Source organism: Podarcis tiliguerta, assembly GCF_965153285.1.
Source record: "Podarcis tiliguerta genome assembly, chromosome: 10".
NCBI classification, from domain to species: domain Eukaryota; kingdom Metazoa; phylum Chordata; class Lepidosauria; order Squamata; family Lacertidae; genus Podarcis; species Podarcis tiliguerta.
Genome location: NC_139543.1, coordinates 56598500 through 56625983, shown reverse-complemented (window position 1 = coordinate 56625983; position 27484 = coordinate 56598500). Strand labels below are relative to the sequence as shown.

General features: G+C 41.9%; 1 protein-coding gene and 1 long non-coding RNA gene across 2 annotated transcripts in view; one reads left to right on the top strand and one right to left on the bottom strand.

Moving 5' to 3' along the window:
- Positions 1-430: 430 nt before the first annotated feature.
- Positions 431-1026, bottom strand: LOC310659317. Its single transcript, XR_014502752.1, has 2 exons — positions 939-1026; positions 431-808 (listed from the first exon to the last, which is right to left on the bottom strand). It is a non-coding gene; the product is annotated as an uncharacterized lncRNA (long non-coding RNA).
- Positions 806-27484, top strand: part of CACNA2D4 (calcium voltage-gated channel auxiliary subunit alpha2delta 4) — a 156265-nt gene continuing 129586 nt past the window's right edge. Inside the window, 8 exon segments of the mRNA XM_083402555.1 lie at positions 806-1124; positions 4938-5019; positions 15625-15741; positions 17199-17258; positions 20159-20321; positions 21140-21271; positions 23556-23616; positions 25747-25897. Of these exon segments, the coding sequence (XP_083258681.1) occupies positions 997-1124; positions 4938-5019; positions 15625-15741; positions 17199-17258; positions 20159-20321; positions 21140-21271; positions 23556-23616; positions 25747-25897 (894 nt within the window). The 5' untranslated portion in view covers positions 806-996.

Below are 27484 nucleotides of genomic sequence, written 5' to 3'. Positions count from 1 at the left end.
CCAGCACTGCCATGCAGTCCCTGAACAGTTGCCCATGAATGTGCATCACTAGACTGGAATCTAGATAACTATAATGCACAAAATAATATGCCACTGAAAATTCTGATATGACGGACGGCCAAGATCAGTTTCCGCCCCATGTTCTAAATTCTTTCCTTTGATCCCATTAGGACTGCATAACTTTCACAAAGAACAGGCTTGTTAGTTCAGAATATATATAGCTTTTGTATATTTTAATTGCTGTAAGACACAATTGGATTTTTTTTATTAAAAAAAGCATCTAAGAAATTTAATAAACTAAACTAAGCTACTAACAAGGAGAAGGAGTCAGAAACAAAGAACTAAATTTGATTTGGAGGGCAGAGCAGGAAATATGGTAGACAAATATGCTGATGCCCTCTATGATATCATGAAAAATGCTCTGCGGGGATCAAAGGGCAGGAGGCTTTTTTATTTTTGAAGTCGTGATGCTGTGGGCTTGGAGTTGGCTGTTCCAAGCTCTGATTGGACAGACTGATGCCTGTCTTCGGAAATCAGAGTAATCCTAGCTGATTTTATCCCACTCCAGTTCCCTAAATCTGCTGCTGTTGCTGCTCTACGAGGGGATTAAAGGGCCGGCAGTGGATTACGTAGATACTGCTGCTTCTGCTGTTTCCAGAGTTCCCCTCAGTCTGCCATTCCTGCAGGGCACAGAAGTTGGATGTCCACTATTGCCCTTCGCAGCCATGGGGTGGTGGATCTCTCTGAGTCGCCCCATCTGACTTGAACCCAGCAGATTCAGGTGCCAGTTCCTTCAGGGAGCTGTAGCCTGTTTGGAGAGGGGTGGGGAAGAGAAGCGATGTCACAACACAATTACGATAGGATGAAGGCTTAGGCGTTCCCCGTTTTTCACTCTCCCACCCTTACCCCAGCAGAACACCATGCTGGGGACTGCCTACCTGATGCCAGGAGGACCATCCTAAGGGAAGGAAACAAGGTCAAGGATCCCCTCGGTCTATGCAATTGATCTTGCTGCTGATAGTTTTGGTGTGGAGGATGCTGCCAGGTGGCCTCCTGTGGCTTTTTCTCTCACTCGCCTGCCTCCTGCCCTTCACCAGGTCCCAGACAAAGATACCACTCGAAACGTAAGTGGCCTTCCCTTTTGCTTGTTTGTGTTACTTAGCCCTTTGCTGTCTCCCCAAGCTACCTCTGTTGCTGTTTAATGCACCATCTCATAGGTAGGCCTTCTCTTTCCTTTGAAGAACAAAAATACCCCCATCCTGCCATTTACTTCTTATGCTGCTTGATATGACTGTAATGTACAAGTGTAGTGCAGGTTAAATATGGTCATCATGAATCTGGTGTTCGGCGTGACTGGGCTACCGGCATGCATCTTACTTTCTGTACCCTTCTCAAAAAAGTACTTTTCTTTTAGGAGTTTTTCAGTTTACTCACTTGAAATCACCAATTTCTTATTAAAAATGGTAGTCTGGTGCAAGAATATTCTAGAAATGAAGGAGTGTAGGGAACGTGTGCCAGCTTTGGATGTGCACACGTCCTACACAACCTCCCTTTTGGGTATTATCACCCTGACGTGTCAACCTTACCCAGCAGTAACCAGGCATGTGCCTGGCTGTATAGGGCGGTAGCATCTATAACTGCTCTTAGTGTGCCAAAATAAGGAAGGGAGAGAGTTATGGTTACTCCGTGTAAAGTCATCCTGCGTTAGGATGCAGGGCAAGCTGAGATGTTATTTTTTAAAAAGTAAAAGAATCCCTGCTAAGAATCAGGTGTAGCTCAGAGAGTGCAGCATGGCAGATCAGGGGAAAGACTTTACAGGTCAGCTTGTGTGATGAACAGAAATAAATATAACCTCCCCTCCCCCCGCTGCCCACAGTCACCATATTTGATTGAGGTAGAAATCCTAACCCCACATACCTGTGAGTAAGCACCACTGAAGTCAATGGGACTTACTTCTGAGTAGACATGGTGAGGCTTGCAGTCATTATTCAAGCAAATACTGAAGGGGTACAGTTAGGGTTCCCCCCCAAAAAACCCTAAAAACTGTTTGTGAATTCCCCCCCAGCCAGGCCTCGCCTTAAGCATTTTAAAACTGCATTTTCCTCTAAGACAGAAAGCATTAGCTAAGCAGTCCTCTTCTGTAACGAAAACACTGTAAGTAAAAAAGATTGCAAAGGCCTTTCTCAGAGCCTTTGGCCTTGCTAAAGAACCACATTGCAACTTGCTTTCTGTCTGGGAACCATGCCAAAGCACAGGTATGAAACAACTGGAACACACTGAAACCTTCTCACCCCCTTTCTGGGAAGGATCCAAAAAATGGTCCCAAGATAGGAGCTTTCTGTTCATGCTCAGAGGAACTCATGGACAGGACTCTTGAAGAAGGGGGAAGGAACTAGAAAGGGGTATATATGCTTGTGCACATGACTGTGAACTTTGTGCTTGTTTTATGACTTATCACACTTGCTCCTCTGCCCACCCGGGTTGGCAGAATAAAAACTCTTTCTCTGGATTTAACCCCTTGGTGTCGTTTGGCTCCTTTCGTCCCAGCTCGGGTGCAACATTTTTCCTACCCATGGTTAAAGGGCCTAGAAAGGCTACAATACCTGATACTGAACCTGAGGGTACAGTGGGCAGGTAAAATATCTAACAGCTCCCAACCCTACTTGGTTTACTAGAGTATGCCTTAAACCCTCGTTTTCCACAGTGCATTGTCAATTGCTGCTGTGCCTTTCTTTTCTTTCCTGAAATCTATAAAGCTAGAAAGGTGGTTCTGAATGCTGGAGCATAATGTCACAATGAAGCGGGCACCTCAAGGCCTAAGGCAAATAAAAATGATGCAGCCCTGCCTTAATTAGCGGGTTTAAAATGAGCACCACCGATCAGAGCTTCTCCCTTACCACCGCCACTCGGGCCTAGTTATAGCTGGATGGCTGAAGGTGAGGGGGTTGGTGAGTGAGGTTGTCTGAAAGGGTCTTGAAGCAATTTCAGCCGTTTTGGGAAGCCCATACTGGAAAGCTCTTCACTTCTGTCTTTTTCTGGGCCTAGCCACACAACCCGAGCCTTCCCTCCCTTGTAGCAATGAGGAGAAAAAATGAAAAGCAGGTGGCATTACAGGACTCTAGAGGCACAGGGTGGACATGTGTCTTGCTTTACAAACAGCATCCCTATATTTCAAGGGCTGTTGAAGGGCTGTCTTCTATTTCAGGGTCTGGGAAACATTTTCAAGGGCCACTGGATGTTGCTTGTAGGCAAGGCCGGGTGTACAAATCGCGTAGAGTGATTAATGCAACTCTTCTCTTTGTACAATAGGCTATATTCTAACCTCGCGCAAGTCAGAAATTTCCACAAAATCTCTTCAGGCAAGAAACAGATTTTGTTGCTGTTGGAAGGCCCTCCCACGGCTTGTGGATAGCTTCCTGAAGCCTGGAGAGTGAGAGGGGTCGGTGCGCATTCGCCCCATAGGACGCACACACATTTCCCCTTCATTTTTGGAGGGGGAAAAGTGCGTCCTATAGGGCGAAAAATACGATATATGCGATCCTTGCAGAGTTGTGTTTTCAAATGTGATTGTGCCCCAATTATATCTAAAGCATATTTATGAGGTGTTAAAAGGGTGTTTGGTTTTGGCCCTCTTTATCTTTACCATGCACACTTTGAGGTGTAAATATGGAAGCCCCCTTGCTCTTTGATTTACATTACAAACACATCAGGAAGAAACCAAACCTTGCACTGTTGGCAGTAAGCTGTCCCAAGGACCTACAATAAATGTACAATTGATAACAATCTTGTAAGAAAATAAGCACTCCCCCCCCCCCCCACATCTTATATGAGTGCTGGCATATGTTGCTGGAAGGAAATAAACAATTCACAGTACAGTGTCATGGGACTGTTTAAACAAAGAACAGCTTTATGCCTCCAAGGATAAATATTACACAGGAACACAACCTAGCCTCAGAAATGGAGGTTTCAAAATTTTTGGCTGCAATCCTACAGTAAGGCTGTTTAAAAACTACTGAAGTAAAGGGATTTAAGAAGCTTAACTGTGCACAGGATTGCAGCCATGGAACACAAGTCATACGCTATGGGTTTCTCCTGTTTAAACTTCATTGATTTCATCCAGTTATTACTCAACAAAATGGAAATATGGCAAAGCGATTAAGTTTCATTGCTATCTCCCTTAACCGTTACCATGGTGGCTGATGTGCATAGAACCTCTGGTCACCAACTCTTCTGAACTGCTGCTTTTCTGCCCCTTGTAATCCTACAACATGTGGAGGTTCCTCAACCCTGCTTCAGTAATCCAACTCCCTGTAGTCCAGCTAGGGCTAGCAGGAGTTGGAGTCCAATAACATCAAGAAAGCAACAGGCTGCCCATTCCTGGAGTGGAGACAACTTGACTTAATTAATCCAAGCAAGCCAGCAAAACCACCCTGCTTACTAGACATGTGGAATGTTAGTCCCATAGTCAGTTGCCTGTTAAATTATTCAAAATTATATACAAGAGAATACAGTTTGTTCTGAGCTGCTGCTTTGTATTGGCAGAAAGGCAGGGCTGGTATCAGGAGGGGCTGCCCGTATTGTCGGGTACCTATCAAGATCCACACTGCATCAAGCCCCCCAGTGCTGAACCCTAGAACCCCCCTGGTCATATTCCTCCAACTTGCTCCTGCTGCTTGGTCCACATGCCCCTTTAGTGACTAGAGCAAGAAGGAGAAGCAGCCTCCACCTAGGACTCACAAGGAGAGGGTAGGCAAATGGGTAGAGACGGCAATGGCAATTCCCAATGAGGGAATCTAGCCCAAGGGTCCCTCAAAATCTGAAGTCAACATTGGCAGAGGGAAATTGCAGCATTTGAAGTGACCAGATGCATCATAACTGCTCATCTGGCTGCCAAACATGGAAATAACTGACTCTCTTTTTTTCTTCCCCATCTGTAGAGTGAAGTCCTGGGCTGATGCCTTTGGTGGGGACTTATATTACATAGTCACAAAGTATTCTGGCTCTCTTTTATTACAAAAGGTAAGTGGTATATCGACCACATATACTTTTCACAGAAGTGCAAATATCCTTCATTATAATCATTTGTGCAAATATGATCTCTTCCTCCCTCCCTCCCTCCCTCTCTCTCTCTCTCTCTCAACATATTTCAGAAAAAGCAAGTATTGGGATACTTATTTAGTCTTCATAAGCTTTGATTCTTTTCAAAATTTTGTACCTTGTAAAAATTTTGTAACTTGAGAGGTTCACAACACATCGCCAGCACTAAAGAGAATGTTTGTTCTGATATTTACCTTAAACATGCATACCTTATGTTATATATTGAAGTTCTCACCCTGGCCACCAGGAGTATTTTGTATATAGTTTTCACTCAGGTCCACGTAAATTAATTTAGGCGGGAAACCCAGGGTAGTTGTTGTTACAGTGTTGACAGCCGGCTGCCTATAAAAGCAGGCCGGCTGAGCTGTTCAGTTCAGTTCAGTTCCAGCTTACTATAAAGAACCACTTGGAGAAATCTGTGTGTCGTCTCCTATGTCCACTCACAACTTAATACCTTACATTTCTATGGGATATTCAAGATGGTGTACTGCAGCATCTTATAATACAGTAATCTCAAAGTTTCAAAAGCTTGTGAATATAAAAATGCTTTTTCTCCCTCCATCATAACATCACAACATGTGGACATCTAATGAAGTTGAATGCTGGAAGATTCAGGAAAGATAAATGAAGAAACTTCTTCATGCAGTGCATAGTTAAGCCATAGGAGGCAGTTATGGCCACCAATCTAGATGTCTTCTAAAAAGAATAAGACAAATTCATGGACGAGAGGGCTATCAATGGCTGTTAGCCATGATGGCTATGCTCTGCCTCCACAGTTGGAGACGACAATGCTTCTGAATACCAGTTGCTGGCAGGGGTGTAGGAAGGGAGGTGCGGGGGATGTGGTCCGCCCCGGGTATCATCCCTGAGAGGGTGACAAAATGGCACACTTACCTGAGCCATGCGTCTCTCCTGGGAGTGATGAGGTGGCTCGGGGCCCTGTGCTGCCCAAAATGGCAGCATGGGGCTTGCATCTGCCAGGCAGACTCTGTGGGCAGCTCGCTGCGGCGCCTCCCTGGGTGGATTGCCCTCCGTGTGCTGGAGCAGCTAGCTATGCACCTCGTTGCTGGAAACCATAGAAGGAGAGAGTGCTCTTGTACTTAGGTCCTGCTTGCAGGTTTTCCACAGTATCTGGTTAGAACAGGACGCTGGACTAGATAGGCCACTGGCCTGATTCGGCAGGCTGTTCTTTTGTTCTAACTACACCTCCAAGAGAAGGGGGACACCTACGTTCCAGTGTTGACTAGCTCATCTCAGCAGTTTTGTACTATTTAGCCATATAACATTTTCTTGGGACCAGTTATTAAGATAGAGCAGTACCTGGGATAAGAAAAGTATGTGGAACAACACCTAGCAAAATTAAATAAACAAAAAGTTCCCAAAGCTGTAGTCTTTCCCCAATGAAGTATTGGTATTTGCCTTGTGCTCTTTCTTTGGCTTCTCTCAGAAACATTTGCTGTCATGCTGCTTGCATCAATATTACACATTTATCGCCTGCCCCCCAATCTCCGCTGTTGCCCCAATACACATAGCTTTCAGCAGAGTATAACCTGACAAATTATCATCCTGGCCTTTAGGCAGGCATGCTTTTGACCACATGCTCAGGGAAAGAGGTTTTATGGGCAGAGAAGCAACTCATTTCGCAAAACCTCTGAGAGTTGGAATGGGCTCCTTTAGTTACTATGGTAACTATACAAGATAGATAGCCTGATTCATTTGGGATTGTGCAGATTCCTTTAGATACAGGCATGGGGAATCCATGGCTGTGTAAAACTTGTTAGCCTAGAACTCTCATTATTCTTGACGGTGCTGGCTGATGTTGAGGAGACAAGTTCAACAACATATGAGAGGCCACAGGTTCTGTTTCACTATTTTAGGTGGTTTTCACATGTGACACTAAAAAATTTGTTGTCTCATGTGAAGCATATTTTAGAAAATCCTACCATGTTTTTCAGCGGTAGTCAGCTGTCTGTGTCAGTACCATGCTTGACAGTGTTACACTGCTGGGAGATGAAAATATTGTGCAATCTGTCTGTCATTGTCACTGTTCTGGAGGCATTTTGGCAGCAGGGTGTGGCAGTGTTATGCTTCTCTGAGAGTGTGCTGAGAAGTTAATATCCTGCTCAGCACTAGAATGGGAGCATACACACCAGCAGTGTATAATGGCATTAATGTCTGTTGTGTAGCATATGTGGTTTAAAAAAAGCACTTGTGGTTTTTCTAAACAAACAAACAATGTTTTGGTTGGTCATATTTCATAGTACTTTGCAGTTTTGTAAAGGTTATCAAAGATCCTATGCATAGACTAATAAATATTTTTGCTGGTGTGGTATGATTTGGTATTTTTCCATCTCACGTTTTCCTACACCTTCTATGGACTGTTTATTCTCCCCAACCCCAAGACAGAGAGTAGGTAATTGCTATGGGGTGTGATGGTACAGGAAGAGAGGGCATAAGAACAAAAAATAAAGAGCAAAGAATGATTGGGCAAGTGATTGGCACTTCCCTTCATGCAGGCCATATGCATTATTTTGCCTGTAAATGTAATTGCCTTCAATAATACAACATATGCCTGTTATATCTGCTTCAGTAGAAGTGTATCATTATTGTAGTTTATTTTTCTGTAGACTGCATGTTTAATTGGTGAGCTGTTTTAATCCTTACTGGAATGTGTTCAGTTTTCATTTCCTGTAGTTAATAATAATAATAATAATAATAATAATATGTGGTGAGCTTGGTGTGTGCGTGTACACACACAGAGAGAGAGAGAGAGAGAGAGAGATTGTTCCCAGTAGTAATACCATTTTTCATTTCAATGACATTGGTTAATTTCCTCATTAAGCAGAATAAAACACATCTATTGTACATTCCCTGTTATAGCTCAAGTTTTTAATTGCTTGGAAAAGGCTTTCTTAGCTACTACTAAGAGTTTAATAAGAGTAATCTATCTTTATGACGACCAATAAGCTTTACAGTAGGTAGTCTGAGGCTGCAATCCTAAACATGCTTACTAAGGAGAAAGTCCCATTGACCTCTGTGGGACTTACTTCTGAGGAAACATGCATAAGATTGTAATGATAACTGAATCAAAATTTAATTTATGCCTAGTTAGGATGTTAATCTTAACCAGTACATCTGGGCAGCTCCACAGTGGCACCAGATACAAAAGTAATTAGCATCATGGCATTTCCAACATCAACACTAATTAATGTGGGCTGGAATGCAGAAGAGAAACCAAATACACAATCCAGGAAATGGATGGTTTGACAACCTTTGAAATCTGCTTTTTCTTTGCGCCCTTTTGCCATTTCTAATTTAGCTTCATGTCTCTTATCGTGCTTCTTTTGGTAGATTTTATGATGGCTGAACTGACTTTTTGTTGGCAAGTTTTCAGGAGTACCTCAGCCAACAAGGTCAGAGTCACAGGGCTTCTGAGGGTGGTAGACAGAGTTTGGTGGGGAGCTGAAAGCATTCTTGGATGACATGGATTATTTAGATCCTTTCCAATCTGGGTTCAGACCTGGCCATGTGACTGAGTCATCCTTGGTCACCCTGATGGATGACCATTACAGGAAAGTGGAACAAGGAGGGTGCAACCTTGCTCCTGCTTCTCTTTCGATACCGCTGACCATAGTAATCTCCTTTGACTGGCTCTGTGGAATGGGAATTGGGAGCACTATTACAGTGGCTCTGATCCTCCCAACAGGACCGAGTCCAGAGACTAATGCTGGGAGAGTGTTTTTGGGCCTCCTGGCAGGTTTGGGGCAAGTACACTGATGACACTCAGTTCTGTTTATCCAGGTCTGTTTAGCATATAACACCTCTGCTAAGACATTTGCACTGGTTGCTCATTTGATCTCGGGCCAAGTTCAAGGTGTTATCAGTGCCTTTTCCCCCCAGGGGGAACTCAAGGGTATGCAGTACCAGCACCTCTTTCTTTCTTTTTTGTTTTTGTTAAAAAGTGTAGTATGTGTAATAATTTCATGGTGAGTACTGGCACCCATTTTTCTAGAAAAAAAAAGCACTGGGTGTTATTATTAGTATTTAAAACCCTTAAGATCTTGGACTAGTTTACTTGCAGGATGACCTTATCCCATATATGTGCACTTGACTGCTTTGATCTGCGAAATTGACCCTATTATGGATGCCACAAAACACTCATTCTGCACTCATAGTGTGGCAGCACCTGTACTTTGGAACTCCCTGCCTATTGACATCAGACAGGTGCCTTCACTGTATTATTTTCTTTACTTCTTTAAAACTTCTTTACTTCTTCTTTAAAACTTCTTTAAAACATTTTAATTTTAATAGGCAACCCTTTCCAGATATGGAGAAGTAACATGCGTTTTTATCTCTTTTTAGTTATTGTTGATTTAAATCATCTTTGGAATATTTTTAAATAACTGAGAATTTTTATATTTTATTTTACATTTTTGTAAAATGCTTCAGAGGTTTTCTGACAATCAAGCAGTATGTAAATCTTGTCCCCTCTTGGCAGCTGCTCTAGTGCTTGTTTTTAAAATAGAATTATTATTCTTGCTTGCCCTCTGATCCAGCCAATAAGAATTCATACAGTAAAAACATAAGAGCCTCCCGGATCAGGCCCATGGCCCATCCTGTTCTCACAATGGCCAACCAGAAGCCTGTGGGAAACCTGCAAGTAGGTTTTCCACTTGTCCCATCCTGTGGTTTCTAGTACTTAGTAGTCAGTTTGATGACATCACAGTGCCTTATAGGCAAACAAGCTATACAGGCAACTCCTGGTTTGTGAAGGGGTCGCATTTTGGGTCATTGCACACTTGTGTGAAATTGCGTACAACCAGAGCACCCAGTGAAAAAGCCTGCAAACACCTTGTTCTGCCCCTTTTTGTGTTTTTTAATGACTTTTTAGGGTCACTTCTGGGTTTGCTGTGATGCAGTCGCTGCCTGTATGATGACACCACTAATCCAAATCAGAGTGAGGGTAATGTTTACTGGCTTCACCCTGAATGAGGGAACTTTTTCCCTCAATATTGCTGAAATGGGTAAGTGGGTTAATGGGTGTGATCAATTTAATGAAACACACCCACCCATTTCAGCTCAACCGTAGATTTTATTGACTGGATGTTTGGAGCACTGTTGATGTTACAGTGCTAACCAGTGCCAAAGGTGCTAACTTATCTTCATTGGAAGTGTACCTTTTTGCTATGAAGTGAGAAATGAATTCTTCTTGCTTTCCTGTAGGACTCGTCTGACAAATGGTTCTTGGTATTTCATTACTTACATAGATCATTAGTTTCCCCCATGAAATCCGCAGATGCCTGTTGGGATTTGTGTGGACTGGAAGTTCTATAGCTCTTATTCTATATCTGCCGTTCTCTCTCTCTCTCTCTTTTTTTCATAAGCAAAGAGCCATTCTAAGCATTTTTTAATTATGTGTTAAAAGTCAGTTTGTTTTGTTTTGTTTTGTTTGTTTGTTTGTTTACTGAATTTATATACTGCCCTATACCCAGAGGTCTCAGGGCAGTTCACAGAAAAAGATCACCATATATAAAATCAAAATAAAGACAGTAACCCAAATAACCCCCACCTACCCCCCCACTATATCTGCTGATCTCAATTAAACCTGGTGCACCCAAGGAGGCAGAACTTTATCCTTTTGCTGTGGCTTTTAAGGATGTTTCTTTTGCGTGTTTAGACCTTCTAACCTCACCCTTAAATAAATTCAGAGAAGACTCAAATTTTGGTTTGGTTTTTGGCAGATTTTAGGCCACGACTTTATTGATTACATCAAGTGAGTGGTTGCATGGGCTCTGGTTCGACTAGCTCCCTGCACCGTGGCAGGTAGCGCTGACCCAGGGCACCAGCATAGGTCAGCCTAGGGTGAACACCTGGAACAACAGAAAGCCAGGGTCAGGCTAGTCCACTATCCAGATGTCCCCCTGGACTCAGGCACAGGCACAACACCTCTCAGGGTTGACCAAACCATTGAGTCCCTGGATTCCTTTAACAGAATACCCTTCTCATAGGGATGACGAGAGCGTTCCCCCATCCCTGTCACCTGAACCAGAGCCTATCCGCAAATTCCTGCTGTGCCCCTGTCCCAACGACAGACAACACACGACGGCATAGCAAGGTCAAGCGCAAGCCCTAAATATAGGGAGAGGTGCGGGGGTATTCCGATGCACTGGCCCAAAGAGGAAGCTCAGGGTCACGTGCATGGGCATATATAGGTCTCTCGATCCGTTTGGCTAGCATCCCATTGGCCTGATTAAACCCAGCATCGAGGGACCTACCAACAGGGTGTTGCGGCTATCCAATTGTACCCACCCACAACACAGGGTTTGGTTGCCAGGTCGCACTGCAACACGTGCCCTCTTTGAGGGAGGAAACAATTTCTCTTTGCTGCCTCTTCTATGAGTCTATAACACTGTTTAAAAATGGTTCTATTTTGACTCAGTGTTGCAATGGCTTTAAATGTCCCACAAGGGTTGTTTGCCCTTTGATGCAATATACTCTGGAGAAGGGATATGAGTGTGCAGCTTTCTGGAGGATGGCATACCACTTGTGTATGAATCAATGCTGCAGAGAACGTGAGTCGTGTCAAAATCTTCCAGTGCTGCAGTTGTGTCTGTTATTGCTTGGAGGGGAAAGCTTTAGATGGAAATATTGCTCTGTCAAACCACCTTTCCTAAGCTAATCACTCACTTTCTCTGCCATTGTCTTGCTACTAAATTTCATCATGGGAATGAGGCATCCCACTTAGGTGGTTTGGGGAAAGTAGCATATATCATTCTTTGCACTTGTCCTCATTTCTCTGTGAACATCAGAGTTGGATGCTGCAAGCAACAAATCATTTTTCTGTTTTATAACAAATCCATTTACTGCTATAACTATCAGAGGAGCTGACAGAGAAACCAATAAGATGTTTCGTGCAGCATCAACTCGTCTCTTTTCCCACGGAGCCCAGTGTGATGTTTCCATCCTCAAGAAATTGAATTCGACCCAAGAATGTGCAACAGAGTACTGAACCAGGTTCTCTGTTGCTAAGCTGTTTCTCAGGCCCAAACTAAATTTGATAGCAAACCAAGTTATTTAAATCTTTGTCTGAATTATATAATCACATATAAAGTGAAGGACAGCTAGTATAATGATGCATGGAACTTAAGTTAAAGAGAGTAGGGTTCCTGTGGGCATCGGAGGGAACTATTTCAATTTATGACACAACTTTCACTTGTAGTGAAACATTTGATGTAGACCTAGCTTCTGCTTTAGCTTCCCTCCGCTTGTGTCCACACTTCATAACTTAAGCATGGAGATAGCAGATGAACTGTGACTTTTCCAAAATATAGTAGTAAGAAGCCAGAAGCTGTGAAATGTAGTCTGAGCCCACAGACAGCAATCTAGGTATAATTGCTGTCACAAGCGCATGATGCCCACAGGCGGTGCAGGGACAACTGAAAGAATGGGCAGAGGAAACATACTGGGTTGAATTAGGCCACAACTTTATAGATTACAGGAAAGGGTAGGTTTGGCTAAGGCATTGAGCATGTATCCAGCATCAAGCACCCTGCATTCTGCTGATCGGAACTGAGAGGGGTTGACCCTGTGCCCGGGAGTCGACCCCGACATGGATTAGGTCCCACAACCCCACACAGATCACCATTGGGAGAGGTATATTGGCCCAACAGTCCCTTTGAGAACTCCTGGACAGTGTCACCAATCCTGGACCCTTTAACAGGGTACCCCCACAACTAAGGATCTGGTCCAAAATTGTGACGGTTGCTATGAGGTATGTGAAAACTTGCAAGCTGGCCAGTTTGCTTGCAGAAAATTCCTCCCTGGCCCCGAATATGGTGAACAAGTAAACAATAGCAAGGCCCATATATGTGTGGTATACATGGTTCTCCCACTTCCCATTGTATCTTCACAACAATCCTGTGAGGTGGGTTAGGCTGAGAAACAGTAGGTACCCCAAGGTCATCCAGCAAGCCTCAGGTCTGAGTTTTTCTTTTTTCGTGTGTTTGCCTGAACAAAATGTGGTGGGCACTGTTCCATTGTGAGCCTACCATAGAATGTATTATGTACATCTGGATGACACACCCTTATAGAAAAGAATGAAAGCTTGAAAGATGCAAAAGTCTTGCTGCTTATTTATCTTCATGCCTGTTCCACCCTGAAACACTCTGCTGTCATTATTGTTAATGAATTCTGGGGTTGTTAATATTTGATCTAGAAAGACAGACAGAAGACATTTCTATGCAGAAGACACACAAGAGATTCTCATCCGGCTGTGCGTTCCTAGGTGGGATTTCCTGATCTCACAGGGGAGGAGCACAATTAAAACTCTTAGAGTAGCAGAGCTGAGCATATTTGTCAGCAAAATTGTGTTGCTGAATCAAGTGGATTAGGCAGCAGATGATGTGTGATGATGAGTATCATGAACTTTCCCATTAACCCCTAGGCCTTCTGCCTCTGGTCCATGCATACCTCTCCTTTGCAGCGTTACCAGGCTAACCTTTGTGATCACCCTCTCCTCTTCCCTGCTCCACTAGCATCAGCATGGATGCAGAGGTTGTATTTAATCCTGCAAAGCTCTTGCATTGCTAATCACACCAAGCAAAGCTGGCAGCTTCTATGCATGCCTACTAGGGGCTTGATATGATTCTATTTCTGTCTGGCTGCCTCCTCCCCTTTCCACCCTCAAGGCATTTCTTACCCCACATATGCTCTACAGTTTTCTCTAATGAATGAATGAGCCTTTATAATGGCAGGATCTTTGATTGCTCATCTTATTCCTCCAAATTATCATTACAGGTAATATAATTGTCCATATATAGAGAGCCTGCAATATTCTTAAATATTTTTTAACATTAGAAGTGCTTCCAAATGAGAATTTATTTTGAAATTAGTGGTGCATGCAAGTTTTTCCTTACATCTGCCTGATGACATCACCAAAGTGGCAACACCACTTTTTTTTTTACATGTAATCTGGCTTTCCCCTTATCATGGAAAATCTGATGAGCAAAAATAACCTGGTGTACATCTGCAGTGCCCACTGGTATGGAAGTTTTTCATGTGTGTGATGACATTGGATAGATTCTATCAGCTAACCACGAGGAACACTTGGATGAAGCTGATTATCTGGACCCACTCCCATCTAGGTTCAGACCTGGTTTGAGACCAAATCACCCTGACAGTTATCTGGAGAAATGCAACCCTGTTAATTCTCCTTCGTCTTCCAGTGGTTTTTTGATACCATTGCATTGACTACAGTATATGTAGATTTGGAGTTGGAGCCACAGATTGGTGGTTAAGAGCAGTAGTCTCGTAATCTAGTGAACCGGGTTCACGTCTCCGCTCCTCCGCATGCAGCTGCTGGGTGACCTTGAGCTAGTCTCCCAGCCCCATTCACCTCACAGAGTGTTTGTTGTGGGGGAGGAAGGGAAAGGAGAATGTTAGCCGCTTTGAGACTCCTTCATGTAGTGATAAAGATATAAAATCCAAACTCTTCTTCTTCTCTTCATTCCATCTCTATTTCTCTGTGTCATCTGACTTGGGAATGGTTGTTCAGATTCTAGAGCAGTACCTGAGGCAGTGGTGAGATGATACAGTAAGTGGCTGCATCCTGACAGATACAGACAGAGGCATTGTGGGTAGGCCATTCCTAGGTCTGGGAATTAGATGAGCTGCCTGTTCTGAGATGGGGTTGCATTTTCTTTGAAGAAGTAGTCATATAGTCTAGGGAAGCTCCCATAACCAACAGTGATCCAGCACGTAGCCTTCATGGTGAGGAGCATCTCTTGCTAGCTTTTGTTGTTGTACTAGCTGTGGTCATCCTTAACAGGAATAGCCTGGCCATGGTGATCTGGCAGTCTTGAGGAGCCGCTGCAGTGTAGTCTATGTGAGGTGACCTTTGAAGTCATTCCAGTAGCTGGTGCAGAATGCAGCAGCTGGGCTGTTATGTAGGGAGGCTTGCTTGGCACCTTTGTTACATATCTTTAGGCTCCAGGCTAAAACATCCATTTTCTGTCAGGCTTTTGGCTAATTAAGCAATCTATGCCTTTTAAACTGTGGGGGTGGAGGGGTTATTGTTTTTATTTGTTATTATAGCATGTATTTTTGTGTTTTTATATTGTAATCTGCCCTGTGATATTCAGATGCACCCAAGATCTAATTTTTGAAAATCTAAATTTTGCTTTTGAGCACATAATTTATGTCAGCAAGTACCGTAATTGCAATAAACATAAATTATTTGTGGCCTTCAAGTTACTTAGGCCATGCATTTACTTCAATAGGTCTGTTGTGGAGTTTGTTCTTGGGCACTTTGGCAGGTCTTTATTTTTTAGGTCATGTTTGCACCGCAGGTGAATTATTTTATTTAGAGCATTTTTAATTCTTTTGAGTCACAAGCTATTTTACTCAATCCAGACTATACTTTTTGGAAATCTCAACCACACACTAGCTGTGGTAACCAAGCTCAATGATAATCGACCCATCACATTCCTTGAGAAATTGAGTCCTTTGTTTTCATTTTGCTTTTAATAGAAGTATAAAGATGTGGAACCAACTCTGAAGATCAAAGAGGTGGATGGCTTGGAGCTGGTGAAGAAGTTCTCTGAAGAGATGCAAAGCATGTTGGGGAGAAAAGTAGAAGCTGTTGAGGTAAATATTCAAATTCCTCCCCAGGCAAGAGTGAAAAAGGAAAAGAAACAAAAGTAATAAAAACAGATCATCCTCCAATCCAGGGGTAGGCACTATAGCATTTGCCAGATTTTGGTAGACTCCCATCGTGACTCATGGTCAGCATGACTTATGGTCAGGGATGATGGGAAGTTGTAGCCCAACAACTTCTTGTCTAGCCTGACCTATTCATATCTTTCATTTTTATAGTTTTCTCAGTTAAACTTGTTGCACACCTCAAAGCTGCAGGGTGTGGCGAGGAGATAGTGTACATGGTACTTAATAAATAAGCATGTAGGAACAGATTTCTTTAGTCGCCTTCCAGAAGAAAGACACAGTAGCAAGCAGAGCATGTGTTTTGCATGTAGAAGGTCCCTGTTTCAGTTGTTGTAACCTGCTCTGGAATTTATGGCGAAGGGTGGGTAACAAAGTGAATTAATAATAATAATAATAATAATAATAATAATATATATATATTTTAAGAAAACATAGCTTTATAGCTTTCTCATGATATTTGTAGTTTTGCCCCACAGTTGTCTATATTTATTTACTGTGTGTCTATCTGTGTGTATAATTTCTTTTCAGCTGAAATATGTGGATTACCTATGCAGTTACAAAATAAAAATACTGTGCTGGCTTAGTTGGTGCTGTTGGCAAATGGCTATTTGATCCTGCTTTAATAAACCCAGGCAGACTGCTCTTGGTTCATTGGTTTTGTGACCGTGGTAACAGCCCTCTTGTCTTCATCTTTGTAGACTTAGTAGATGAAGGACTGCATGGTTGTTTTTCCTCTGGGTTCTGTTCCAAAAAGAAATGTGCATCCCTCCCCCCCGCCCCGTTGCTTCTCTGCTACATTTTCCCCCTATAAAGATTGCTCTTAATAGCCTGAAAGGCTGTCCGGGGAACTGTTGGAGCTGGCTAGGAAAGACTGTGAATATAACCAGCTAAATTTAACCTTGTAGCAGGAAAGATGTCCATTGATCTTTAAAACTCTCCTGCAAAAAAAAAATGTTACATGGGGGGAAAAATACGAGAGGGAGACATTGCACATACTTTTGTAAATCAAGAAAATCTTTAATAAAAATACATTAAAAACACACACTCCTTCAGCGCTTTCTTTTGGGTTAGGCAAGATATGGAGACCAAGGGTAGGGTTACTATGGTTTCTCCCACTCCCGCCCTCTTCATCTGACAGGCGTGCTATGTTTATAGACACCTTATGACAGGCAGAAATTCAACAGGTGATAGTTTTCTCACTACCACATCTCCACTTTGGATAAAGCTGAATGTGAAATCCAACTGTGAAAGACATAGAAACCTCCCTTGGGGGAAAATGTGGTTCTCCTAAACTTCATTATTTTAGATTTGTTTTCCTCGCTTTGAGTAATACTTTGGAAAAGTCTTGAGCGTCACTTCACATTTTATTATTTATTTTACAGCGTTTGGTTGAGGCAGCAGAAGATGCAGATCTGTATCACGAGTTCAATTCCTCATTGGATGTAAGTCATGCATTTATTGCAAGTGTTTGTTCCAAATTCCTCCACACACAAAAACATAGATCTCGGAAGAAGGCTAGGCCTTGAACTGTCCCTGACATTTACTTCTGTATGCAGAGAAAATTTCTTCGTATGGAGAAACATTCATTCACATGAGCGCCTCAGACAGGGGGAGCTGGACCTAGCACATTCCTAGACATGCTGAGAATTGCCTTGCCTCAACATCTGGAGGGCACCACGTTGGCTATCCTAGGAGTGCAGTTTTCTCCACTGGATGCCTGCTCCACTTGTTGTGAGCCTGCTAAAACTCTCTGGACTGAAATTCTAAGCATCCTATTAATTTGTGGAAATCACTGGTGAAAGTGTTATGGCATTCAAAATGAGGTCTTAATTATAGTGTAGGTGAAAAAGGCATTACCAACCAGCCATATATTGGTGGTTTTCTAGTATTGCCCCTTGTGGGAGAAGGCACTGAGTGAGGCATTTGTACCATTTCTTCAGAGCCCCAAGCAAGCATAGCTTGGGTGCCACTGGATGCCTTGCCACATTTGCCAGAAATCACTAGCTAGCCTTTTCTGCAAAGGCACACAAAAGTGAATGTCATTGCCACACAGTGTGGATTGGTCTTAAATTGTCATGTGGAAGCCATGAATTTGATGGTCCTTCTACATAGAGATGCAATACTGTGCAAATCTACTTGTCATAGGTCCCATTTACTTTGGTAGGTCTTACTTTGCTGGGCTGGGCAAGGGTGACTTGTAAACATCCATATGCATACTATATAACATTCAGTGCCTCCTGCTCCCTTATTTACCTTTTTTTTTTTTTTTTGCCTGCATACAACTTTCACCTGTAACATGCAGCTAGTATCGGGTCCTGAAATATTTTTGCCCTAAGCTCCTGCACCAGATGTATACAAGGCACTGCTTTGGTATTAATACTTTAATGAAAATTGACAGGAGATTAGCCCAACTTTCAGTAGTACAGAGAGAAAACAGTTTTGATATCTCCCAGTTTAGCAAGACTCCACATCCTCATTCCTTCACCCAGTCAGCATTTCCCAGTAGAATATGTTAGTTGGCTAATGGACAGATTTTTGATGAGGAAGTGATGAGGAAACATTAAAGGGAAGGGGAACCTTTTCTCCAGCCAAATAATAATCAATTAGAGAATAATTCTCGTAATGATTGCCAAATTGCATTAAGTTTCTCCTGATTTATCTCTCCTGTAGAACATGATTCATTGTTTAATGGGCAGATCTAAAAGATATTCAACCCAGTCTTCCAATTATAGGCATAGAATATGATTTCCAGAACTGTAAAATAATGTGCTTTGCCACAAGCAATGCTGTAAACAATCCAGAGTTCAGCAGAAACCTACTACCTCACAGGGATGCATCTCAAAATAAGGTGATTAAATCAGCGTTGTAGCTTAATTAATTCCGCAAATCTTTTCCACAGGAGCTTAAGTAACAGAACATTTTCAAATCGCATAGGCCAGACTTGCTTGTGAACATTTCTGGCATTTATCATTATTCATATTTTTCCTGTATTAAACAGATTTATACGATATCAACCCAAGGTCTCTCTGTGCTCAGTTGTCAAGACAGCAGATTTATGTTTGTTTATTTTTTTTAAAAAAGAGGGGCATTAAGCAGGCCTTTGAGTTTAGCTGCCTTGATGCAGACCTCACTCCCTAATTCAGCATTTAAGTCAATGCAATATAAATAGAGGACTCAGTTAGCTATCAAAGACTATCAAGGTGTATGTGGACTATATGGAGAGTCTAGGCAGGAAGCCAGAGCAGAGGTCACTTTTAAGAGGGCATACAAATGTATACAGTTCATCATTCATCCCAATTATCAATATCCTTGCTACTCAAACCTTGGCATCTAATGATCTCCCAGTATGCCACCTTGCATCTGCAGGCAGCCAGTTAGCAAAACTGCCAATTACTTAGACATTTTGTGTTGCCGAGGCAGTCTAGAGGATTGAAATTCAGCTGTATGTTTGACAAATTCATCAGTGTTAAACCCAGCAGAATATAAAGTGAGCCTGAGAATGTAGGTCAGTGGAAAATCCAGTGCCTGCATGGAATGTGCAGCACAGGCAGGAGATGTGCAGCTTATCCTTTATCGTAAGTTCAAAGAAGGCGTAGGGTTTCTGTACCTTTAATGGTTTATATAGAAGGGGTTTATATTCAGCAGTCTGGCTTATCTCATCCTTGAATGACAACAAAGCATACCAGCCAAAAAATCCCAGAAGCGTACTTTTGAATCCATATGCAATATCCAGTCACTTCTGGGGAAAGACTGCTGAATGTTGTATATGGGTCTTTGTTTAATATCAATGAAACCTTATTTTTTTAACAGTAGAAAGTTATTCACATGGCCTTAGACGGGGGGGGGGGGTAGGACTTTTTGTCAGCCTGAGGGCCACATTCCCTCTCTGGCCTAGTCTCTGGAGGCCACATGCCAATGTTGGGTGTGGCCACTCTAGATAAATGACACATATGCATATACAGCATACACTGCACTCACATTCTACGTTTACATACATATAACATACTGAATACGACATGTACACTGACATAACCAGAAGTAAAATCCAGAAGCTTAATTGGAATTAGGAATCTAGAATCTTGGAATTTGGTTGGGTTGGAATCCTTGGATTGGCTCGGGACTGTTGCAAGTTTGCCTCAGGTGAACAGGTGTTTTGCGCATTTTTATTTTTTGGTTTTGCACCAGAAGATTGTGGATTAGTGTGATTTTGTGGTGTAAAGCCTTGTGTGGGGGTTATTAAGGTATAAATGAATGTGTGTCTGGGGTGACTGAGGTCATGCCATCGTGATATTTACGTACTGAAATCTAATATACTGTCTCTCTATTTTTTCTTCATCCCCAGATTAATTATTACAATGCTGTTCTCATTAACGAAAAGGATGATAAAGATAATTATGTGGAGCTTGGTGATGAATTCATTCTGGAACCAAATGAGCACTTCAATAACCTGCTGGTGAACACAACATTAAGTGACATACAGCTTCCAACTAATGTTTACAACAAAGGTAGAGAATTTCTGTGTTAATTCTACTGGTAAGGCAGCAATAGAGCCAGAGATGAAGTATCAAAATTTAGCTGGCAACTCTAGGAAGAGAGGAAAAGATTGACCATAGACTTGCGTGTTATGTATGTTTTGTGGGAGGAAAATATGAATCCTTGTGACCCACGTATGTGGGTGAGTAATAAAATAACCAACTGGGTCCCTGGATTCAAAAACGGAAGGAATGAAGGCGGGTAGGAGGGCAGACCTTTAACAGGCTCTTCCCCTTCCCTGAGCAAAAACTGCTTTAAGGGGTGATTTGGATTATGTAAATGATACAGGAACGGAATTGTTAAGCATCCCCAATCATTGTGTTGTTTTACTGTTCAAGTTATTTAGCATGAACACACATATACCTGAACTTGGCAAAAAAACAAAAATAAAATTGATTAAGAATGGGGAGATCAATTATAGTTCTCTCAGAGTAACCTGCAGTTTGTCCCTAGTTAGCTGAGTTTCATCAGTACCATCTCTTTGGTTAGATTTTGTCCGGAAGCTGGGCAAGGAAAGACCTACAGCTAAGCCTGAGGAAAACAGGTGCCACTCATTGAAAATATTGGAGCAGTTAGTTTAATGTTAGATGTACTTAGAATAAGGCATCTTGATACATTGATATTTGTTAGGCTTCTAGTCCTCATGAAAGAAGAGGGGAGTTTGGCTAGATATTGTTGGTGGAGGACGCTGGTGCATCTGTATCCTCTATAGGTTTGTTTGTTTTTATTCCTTCTCATTCTTTCTTTCCCTTTCTTACTATTGTTCCCTTCTTGCCTCTTTTTGTCACAGACCCTGATATTTTGAATGGGGTTTATATGTCTGAAGCATTGAATGCTGTTTTTGTGGACAATTTTGAAAGAGATCCAACTCTCACTTGGCAATACTTTGGCAGCTCTACAGGATTCTTCAGACTCTATCCAGGTAAGGGGCTTCATGCCTATCTGGCCATTTGTTAGAAAGGTTTCAGGCTTAACTGCACATGGATTGAATGAAGCTTTACCCCCATGAAAATAAAAGATGTGAGCTCACAGCCCCAGATTTGGATTGCAACCACAATAAGGAGCAAGGGCTAAAGCCTTCCTACCCTCCACACCAGGTTCTGATCTTGCTGAAAGGCTGTGTACTTGCAATAGGGATTTGGAGGGTGTACAATTCAGTTTGCATTTAAAGGTGAACCTACCTAGTTCACATTTAACAATACATGAACCCTTCCATTACAGCCAAGTAATATGTACAAAAATGTATGCATTAGGGGAAAGTATGCATTAAAATGCATGTATTAGGGAAAATAACATTTTAAAATGTTATATTTTGGGAAATCACTCTGTAAAATTGTGTGTATTAGGCAAAATTGCAGAGAAATAGGTGTATATTAGGAGAAAATTACACTAAAATACTAATGGATTCATAATGATTCATAAACATATGGAAATGTGAAATGCTAAGCGTAAGGTTGGGAAATTAGAAACTGGAGAAACAAAAACTGAAACATTTGCCCATACATAGCATGCAATTTCTGAAAGAAAATGTGTGCCCTCAAGGGGCAGACCATAACATATAGTTTGGCCCTTAATTATTCAAAGAAAAGGAGTACACTAAACCAAAATCAGTTCAGAGATGCTACAAAATACACCAGCCTGTGGGAATGTTCAGGGAGGCAAGAGAGGATATATTGTTTAATAATATCCTTCCCAACTTGCATTAACAAGTTCCTTTACTTAACAGAGTGCATCCCCCCTTTTAATATACAGTGGTTTGCTTGTTGCAAGCTCGTTTGAGTCCCTCTTAAAAAGAATAGACACAACAGGTCTTATTAAAGTCAATATAAAAGTAGTTTACTCACAATCATTCAGTTCATAGTTGGATCCCTGAAGGTAGACTTAGGTTACAAAACTATATACAGTGGTACCTTGGTTTACAACCATAATCCATTCTGTACATCCATTTGTAAACCAAAACAGGTTGTAACCCAAGGCACGCTTTTGCCAATGGGGCTTCCAAAAAAAATTTATTCATAATTGGGGGGGAAGGGGGGGGGAGAGTTGTAATCCAAAAAAAGGTTGCAAACCGGGACATACACTTCTGGGTTTGACGTGTTTGTAATCCAGAACGTATGCAAACTAAGATGTATGCAAACCAAGGTTTCCACTGTACACATGTGGAACTATCCCATAAGGGAGTTAGTTCCTAAGTGACTGCAGACGGGCTGTTACATGGAAAAGCAAAAATGGAGAAGAGCGAAAGGAAGGAGCTGTGCTCCCTTGGAGAAGGGGACGACAGAAGACAAGATGGTTAGACAGTGTTCTCGAAGCTACAAACATGAATCTGACCAAACTGCAGGTGGCAGTGGAAGACAGGAGTGCCTGGCGTGCTCTGGTCCATGGGGTCACGAAGAGTCGGACACGACTGAACGACTAAACAACAACAAGCATGTTCACTCTAGGAATGTTGTACTTGAGTGCTATGTGTCTGAAATCCCACATAGCCAATGTTAAGCTTCCTTAGGGTGTGATCCCCTATGCATATTGACTTGGAAGTTGGTCCCACCAAACTTGGGAAACACTCATAAAACGTAGATATTACATCTAAATCAGGGGTTCCCGAACTTTGTTCTTTGGACCACTGGTGATGTGCAAGTTTTGTTTAGGTGGTCTGAAAAATTCAATTACAGCATTTAGCACAGCCTATTACAACTGCTACAACAGGCACAAAACTCATCAACTGGTCTACCAATACCACCCACAATATTCATGTTGTCCATGGGAGAAAACTATAAACTAGTCAAAATAAATGGGACAAAATAAATTGTCTTGTTTGTGCCCATTCCCTGCAGTTCAGGCAGGGTGAGTACACAGTAATAACGATGAATTTAATTAAATTAGGAGCCTGCCCATGACTGATGACCCTCTGTCTCATACATTTGTGTCAATGAGGCTTATTCCAAAGTAAATATGCACAGGATTGCAGCTTCAGAGTACAGTATTGGTTTGCTTTGCAGTTATGATCTCTGCACAACTGATAGAGAGTTCAAGGCTTTTGGATTGTGTTTTGCTTCACTGTGTAGAGAAATCCCAGAATAAGCAACTGTTATAATATTGTAATGCTGGGAAAGGGCCTAGTTAAGGTTCTGATGCTTACATAATAGGGCTGCTTGTATTCCTGTGTGTGCCAGATCCACAGCAAAATTGTTTTGATGTCTCTACAGGAATAAAATGGACACCAGATGAAAATGGGGTCCTCTCCTTCGACTGCCGAAATCGAGGCTGGTGAGAGATTTTGAAAACATTTCATACTCCTGTGTTTGATTTGGAGGGACCCAGAGTTTATTCTTCCTTCCAACTTTTGCTTCCCTCTGATATTTGTTCTAGATACTATCAGTGGCTCTTCCTCTATTCAGTTTTAGCTTCTCCTTCATGTCACTGTCTCCAAAGGGAATGCTAAAATTGCTCCCTAACAGTCAAGGCAAGTGTTTATGTGTACACATATGAAGATTTGCCTCTCCCTATATCATCTACCTGTGACTATTTCCTCTATTATGCCATTGAGTGGGGTACATTATGTGGTGATTACATAGAGCAAGGCTTTTCAGCAGTGGCACCCTCCCTGTGGAACACCCTCTCTTTAGAAGTGTGGTTGGCACGGTGAAAGAAACTGAGATACGAAAGCTAGGAGCTAAATGGCACCTTAAACCTAGGTTATGGGTGCAACAATGGAATGTCTAGGCATGCTTTTTTATAACAAGAATACAAAGCTGAATGAATGAACTGCAGCTAAAATAGTATGTTCATTTTTCACATGGTTTCGTCCTTCCCCTGCCCACCCCCTAATATTCTTAATATTCTTCCCTTTTTAGGGAAGTTTTTGATGACTGATGTTTTAATGTATTTTTAAGCTTCTGTTGGAAGCCACCCAGAGTGGCTGGGGAAACCCAGCCAGATGGGCGGGGTAGAAATAATAATAATAATAATAATAATAATAATAATATGTCTCTTCTCCAGTCTTCAGAGAGTGGCTGGAAATGAGGAGGCAGAAAAAGGTCGTCCTTTCCTTCCACTTTGCAGTTTTATTCTGAAATCTTAGATGCAGTACTGCGCCCAGAGTTTAGAAACTGCTTGCACTAACAAAACTCCCTGTCACAAAATGCACCTAGAACAATGGGAGTTTTGAACACCGGGTTGCATTGTCACTTTCACCATTTTGGCACCAAGTTAAGATCTGCCTGTTTGCTCAGGCATTTTTGTGGTTTAGGTATGAAGTTGATCCTGCCCTGGGTTTTTCACTGCTCCTTTTTTATTGGAAGGGGTCTTATGGTTTTATTATAGTGCATTATGTAATTTTATGTGTTGTATTCCACACGGATATCATTACAGGTGAAGGGTGGTTTATAAATGTTTTTAAAAAACCAATACTTTAAAAATACAATCGATCAAAAGAACAAGAGCCCAAGCAGTCTAGCATCCTCTTTTCCACAATGGTTAAAGACAACCTTCCCAACCAAATGTCTTACAGATGTGATTGTCATCAGCACTAGCGAGCACAGCCATGCTGATGAGGGGTGATGGAAGTTAGTCCAAAATATCCAGAGAGTGCCAGATTGGGGAATGTGAGGTTAAGCAGAGGCTACTGGAAAGCTCACAAACAGAGCTTGAAAGCAAAAGCTGTTGCTTCCTAGTAACTGGCATACTGTCTGTGTAATGAGTGGCTGCTGATAGACCTACCCTGCATAAATTTGCCTAATCCTCCTTTAAAAACAGCTAAACTGGTGGCTGTCACCCCTTCTTGTTGCAGCGATGTCCATAAATTAAAGATGTGGGTTGTGAAGAAATATGTTCTTTCATTTATTCTGAATATAGCACAAGTTTGTGCTATATTATGAGGGAGGGAGGAAAAGTTATGTCTGTCACTTCCTCCACACCTTGCATAATCCTATCCTTTTTGGTCATTTCTCTAAATTAAGAAGCCCCAAATGCTTTAATCAGTTATTTTAAAATTGTTGGGTTTGTTAGAATCTATGCACCACCTTTCCTAAGGCAGGGTGTTATTACTGTTGTTGTTTGGTTGTTGTTACTTGCCCTTCAGCAGGTCCCAGGATGACTACAACAATTGAAAAGTTCAGTACTAAAAACAGTTAAAACAAATTACAGTGACAGAAATATGATGGGTCCTGAAGAAACACGCTGCAGGTGTCAAAGGGCCATGTATTCAGAGGATGCATCCTTAGATCACCATGCTAAATAGGAAATGAATCAATACATTCTTCTGATTCTACCATACATTCAGATCACTTCTTCCGGCTTGGATCATGTGTTCCCTGATATGGTCTAGGAACCTCCCACTAGTGCCACTCTTGCACACTTACATGATATTTACTGCTTCCCTTTCTTGTTCCTGTCAAGGTACATCCAGGCTGCTACATCACCCAAAGATATTGTCATTGTGGTGGACATCAGTGGGAGCATGAAGGGTTTGCTTCTGTCTATTGCCAAACACACCATTGTCACCATTTTGGACACCCTGGGAGAGAATGACTTTGTTAATATTATTGCCGTGAGTACAAACTCCTTCCTCATTTGTAAACACCCTCTCCCTCGGCGACAATGGAACTAGATTTTAGTTTGAGAAAGAGCTCTGGGTTGGCATTGGATGAGCAGATCAATCTATTTCTGGCCCATGTCCCTTTTGCTGCTGTTTGCTGCTATTTGCCTGCGTTCGCCTGTTCCATCCTGCTTCTGCACTACTCTCCAGACTTTTAAGATGCACAAAACTTCATGTTTAAATCCATTTTTCTACATGTATTTTCTCTCAAAATATATATTTATAAATCTCTTTTTTTATTGAAACTGGCATTTCTAAATGCATTTTTTTAAAAAAACCAGTATCTATTTCAGGCTGTTAAGAAAGGGTAAAAACCACTTGATAAGTAAGACCGCAATACTGCCCCCTACTTACCTGGCAGTAAGTTTAATTGAATTCAGGAGGACTTGCTTTTGAGTAAACATGGTTAGGGTTGCACATTATCCCAGGAGGTGTGGATCAGGTTAGTTCCTATAGGAATTCACAAAGATCAAAACATCTAGCTCCCAGCCATTTCAATTTGTGTTCCAACCGTCATTCACTGATTGGTTAGAAGAGGCTAGAGAAATTGCCCTATGATCTTTCTCTCTGTTAGATATGAAGCGTGACCTGCTCAGTCCAACCTGTGGACCACTCCTGTCTGTGGTTTGCTCTAAGGAAGGCCATACCTGGATACTTTCACTTTCTTACAAAAATATAATCACATGAAATTTTAAGATTGCCCTCATGCTTCATGAAAGACTTTCTTGATTGTTTTGCTTGCTCCCCCCCTTTTTTTTGCAAAGAATGCTATGCCCAGATATGTTCCTAGTCTCAACAATTTTTTTTTCAAGTCTTGCATTTGTTGCAGACAGAAATTGTTTAGAGGTATTTACTTAGAGTCATCTTTAGTCTCAGTTATCAGTACCAGAAACTGAAGACAGCTGTTAAAAATAGTCCTTGCTGCGATCAGATTAAGACTTTGAACTGGCTCGGGCCGAGTATTTATTCTCAAGAGCAGTTTTCATAGGATTAAAAGACAACAGAACAATCACATTCTCCGCTGTCCAAAAATAACTGACTAAATGGCTAACTGGTCATTTGGGTGAGCTCAGGGGTGGAGAGAGAGAGAGAGAGACCTGGAATGGAAGAGGAAAGGATACCCACAACTGTGTCTGAAGGCCAGTCACACTCACCAGTTCATCTCTCTGCTCCTCCCTACCATGCCCCTGAGTAGTTTCTGGCCTCTCACTGTAATTTAGCCTGTAACTAAACCACCCACTGACAGTGCATCAGTCTTATTTAGATTGAGCTTTCATTTCTTGGCTCTCATCCAGTGCATTAGCAAGGGAAGACAACATGTATACATCCCCCCTCCCCAATTTGTACCCTTTTGCAAGCGAATTTCTCTAATATCATGCAACTCCTGTGTTATTTTTCCACAAATGTATGCATACTTTCTCCTCACAGGAATGTTTTGTCCCCATTATATGGTTTGAAACCTGCATCACAAAATTTGGAGAAATGTGAATTTGGAAGGATAACTGTTTCAGTTCACATATTATTTCAGAAAGTACAAAC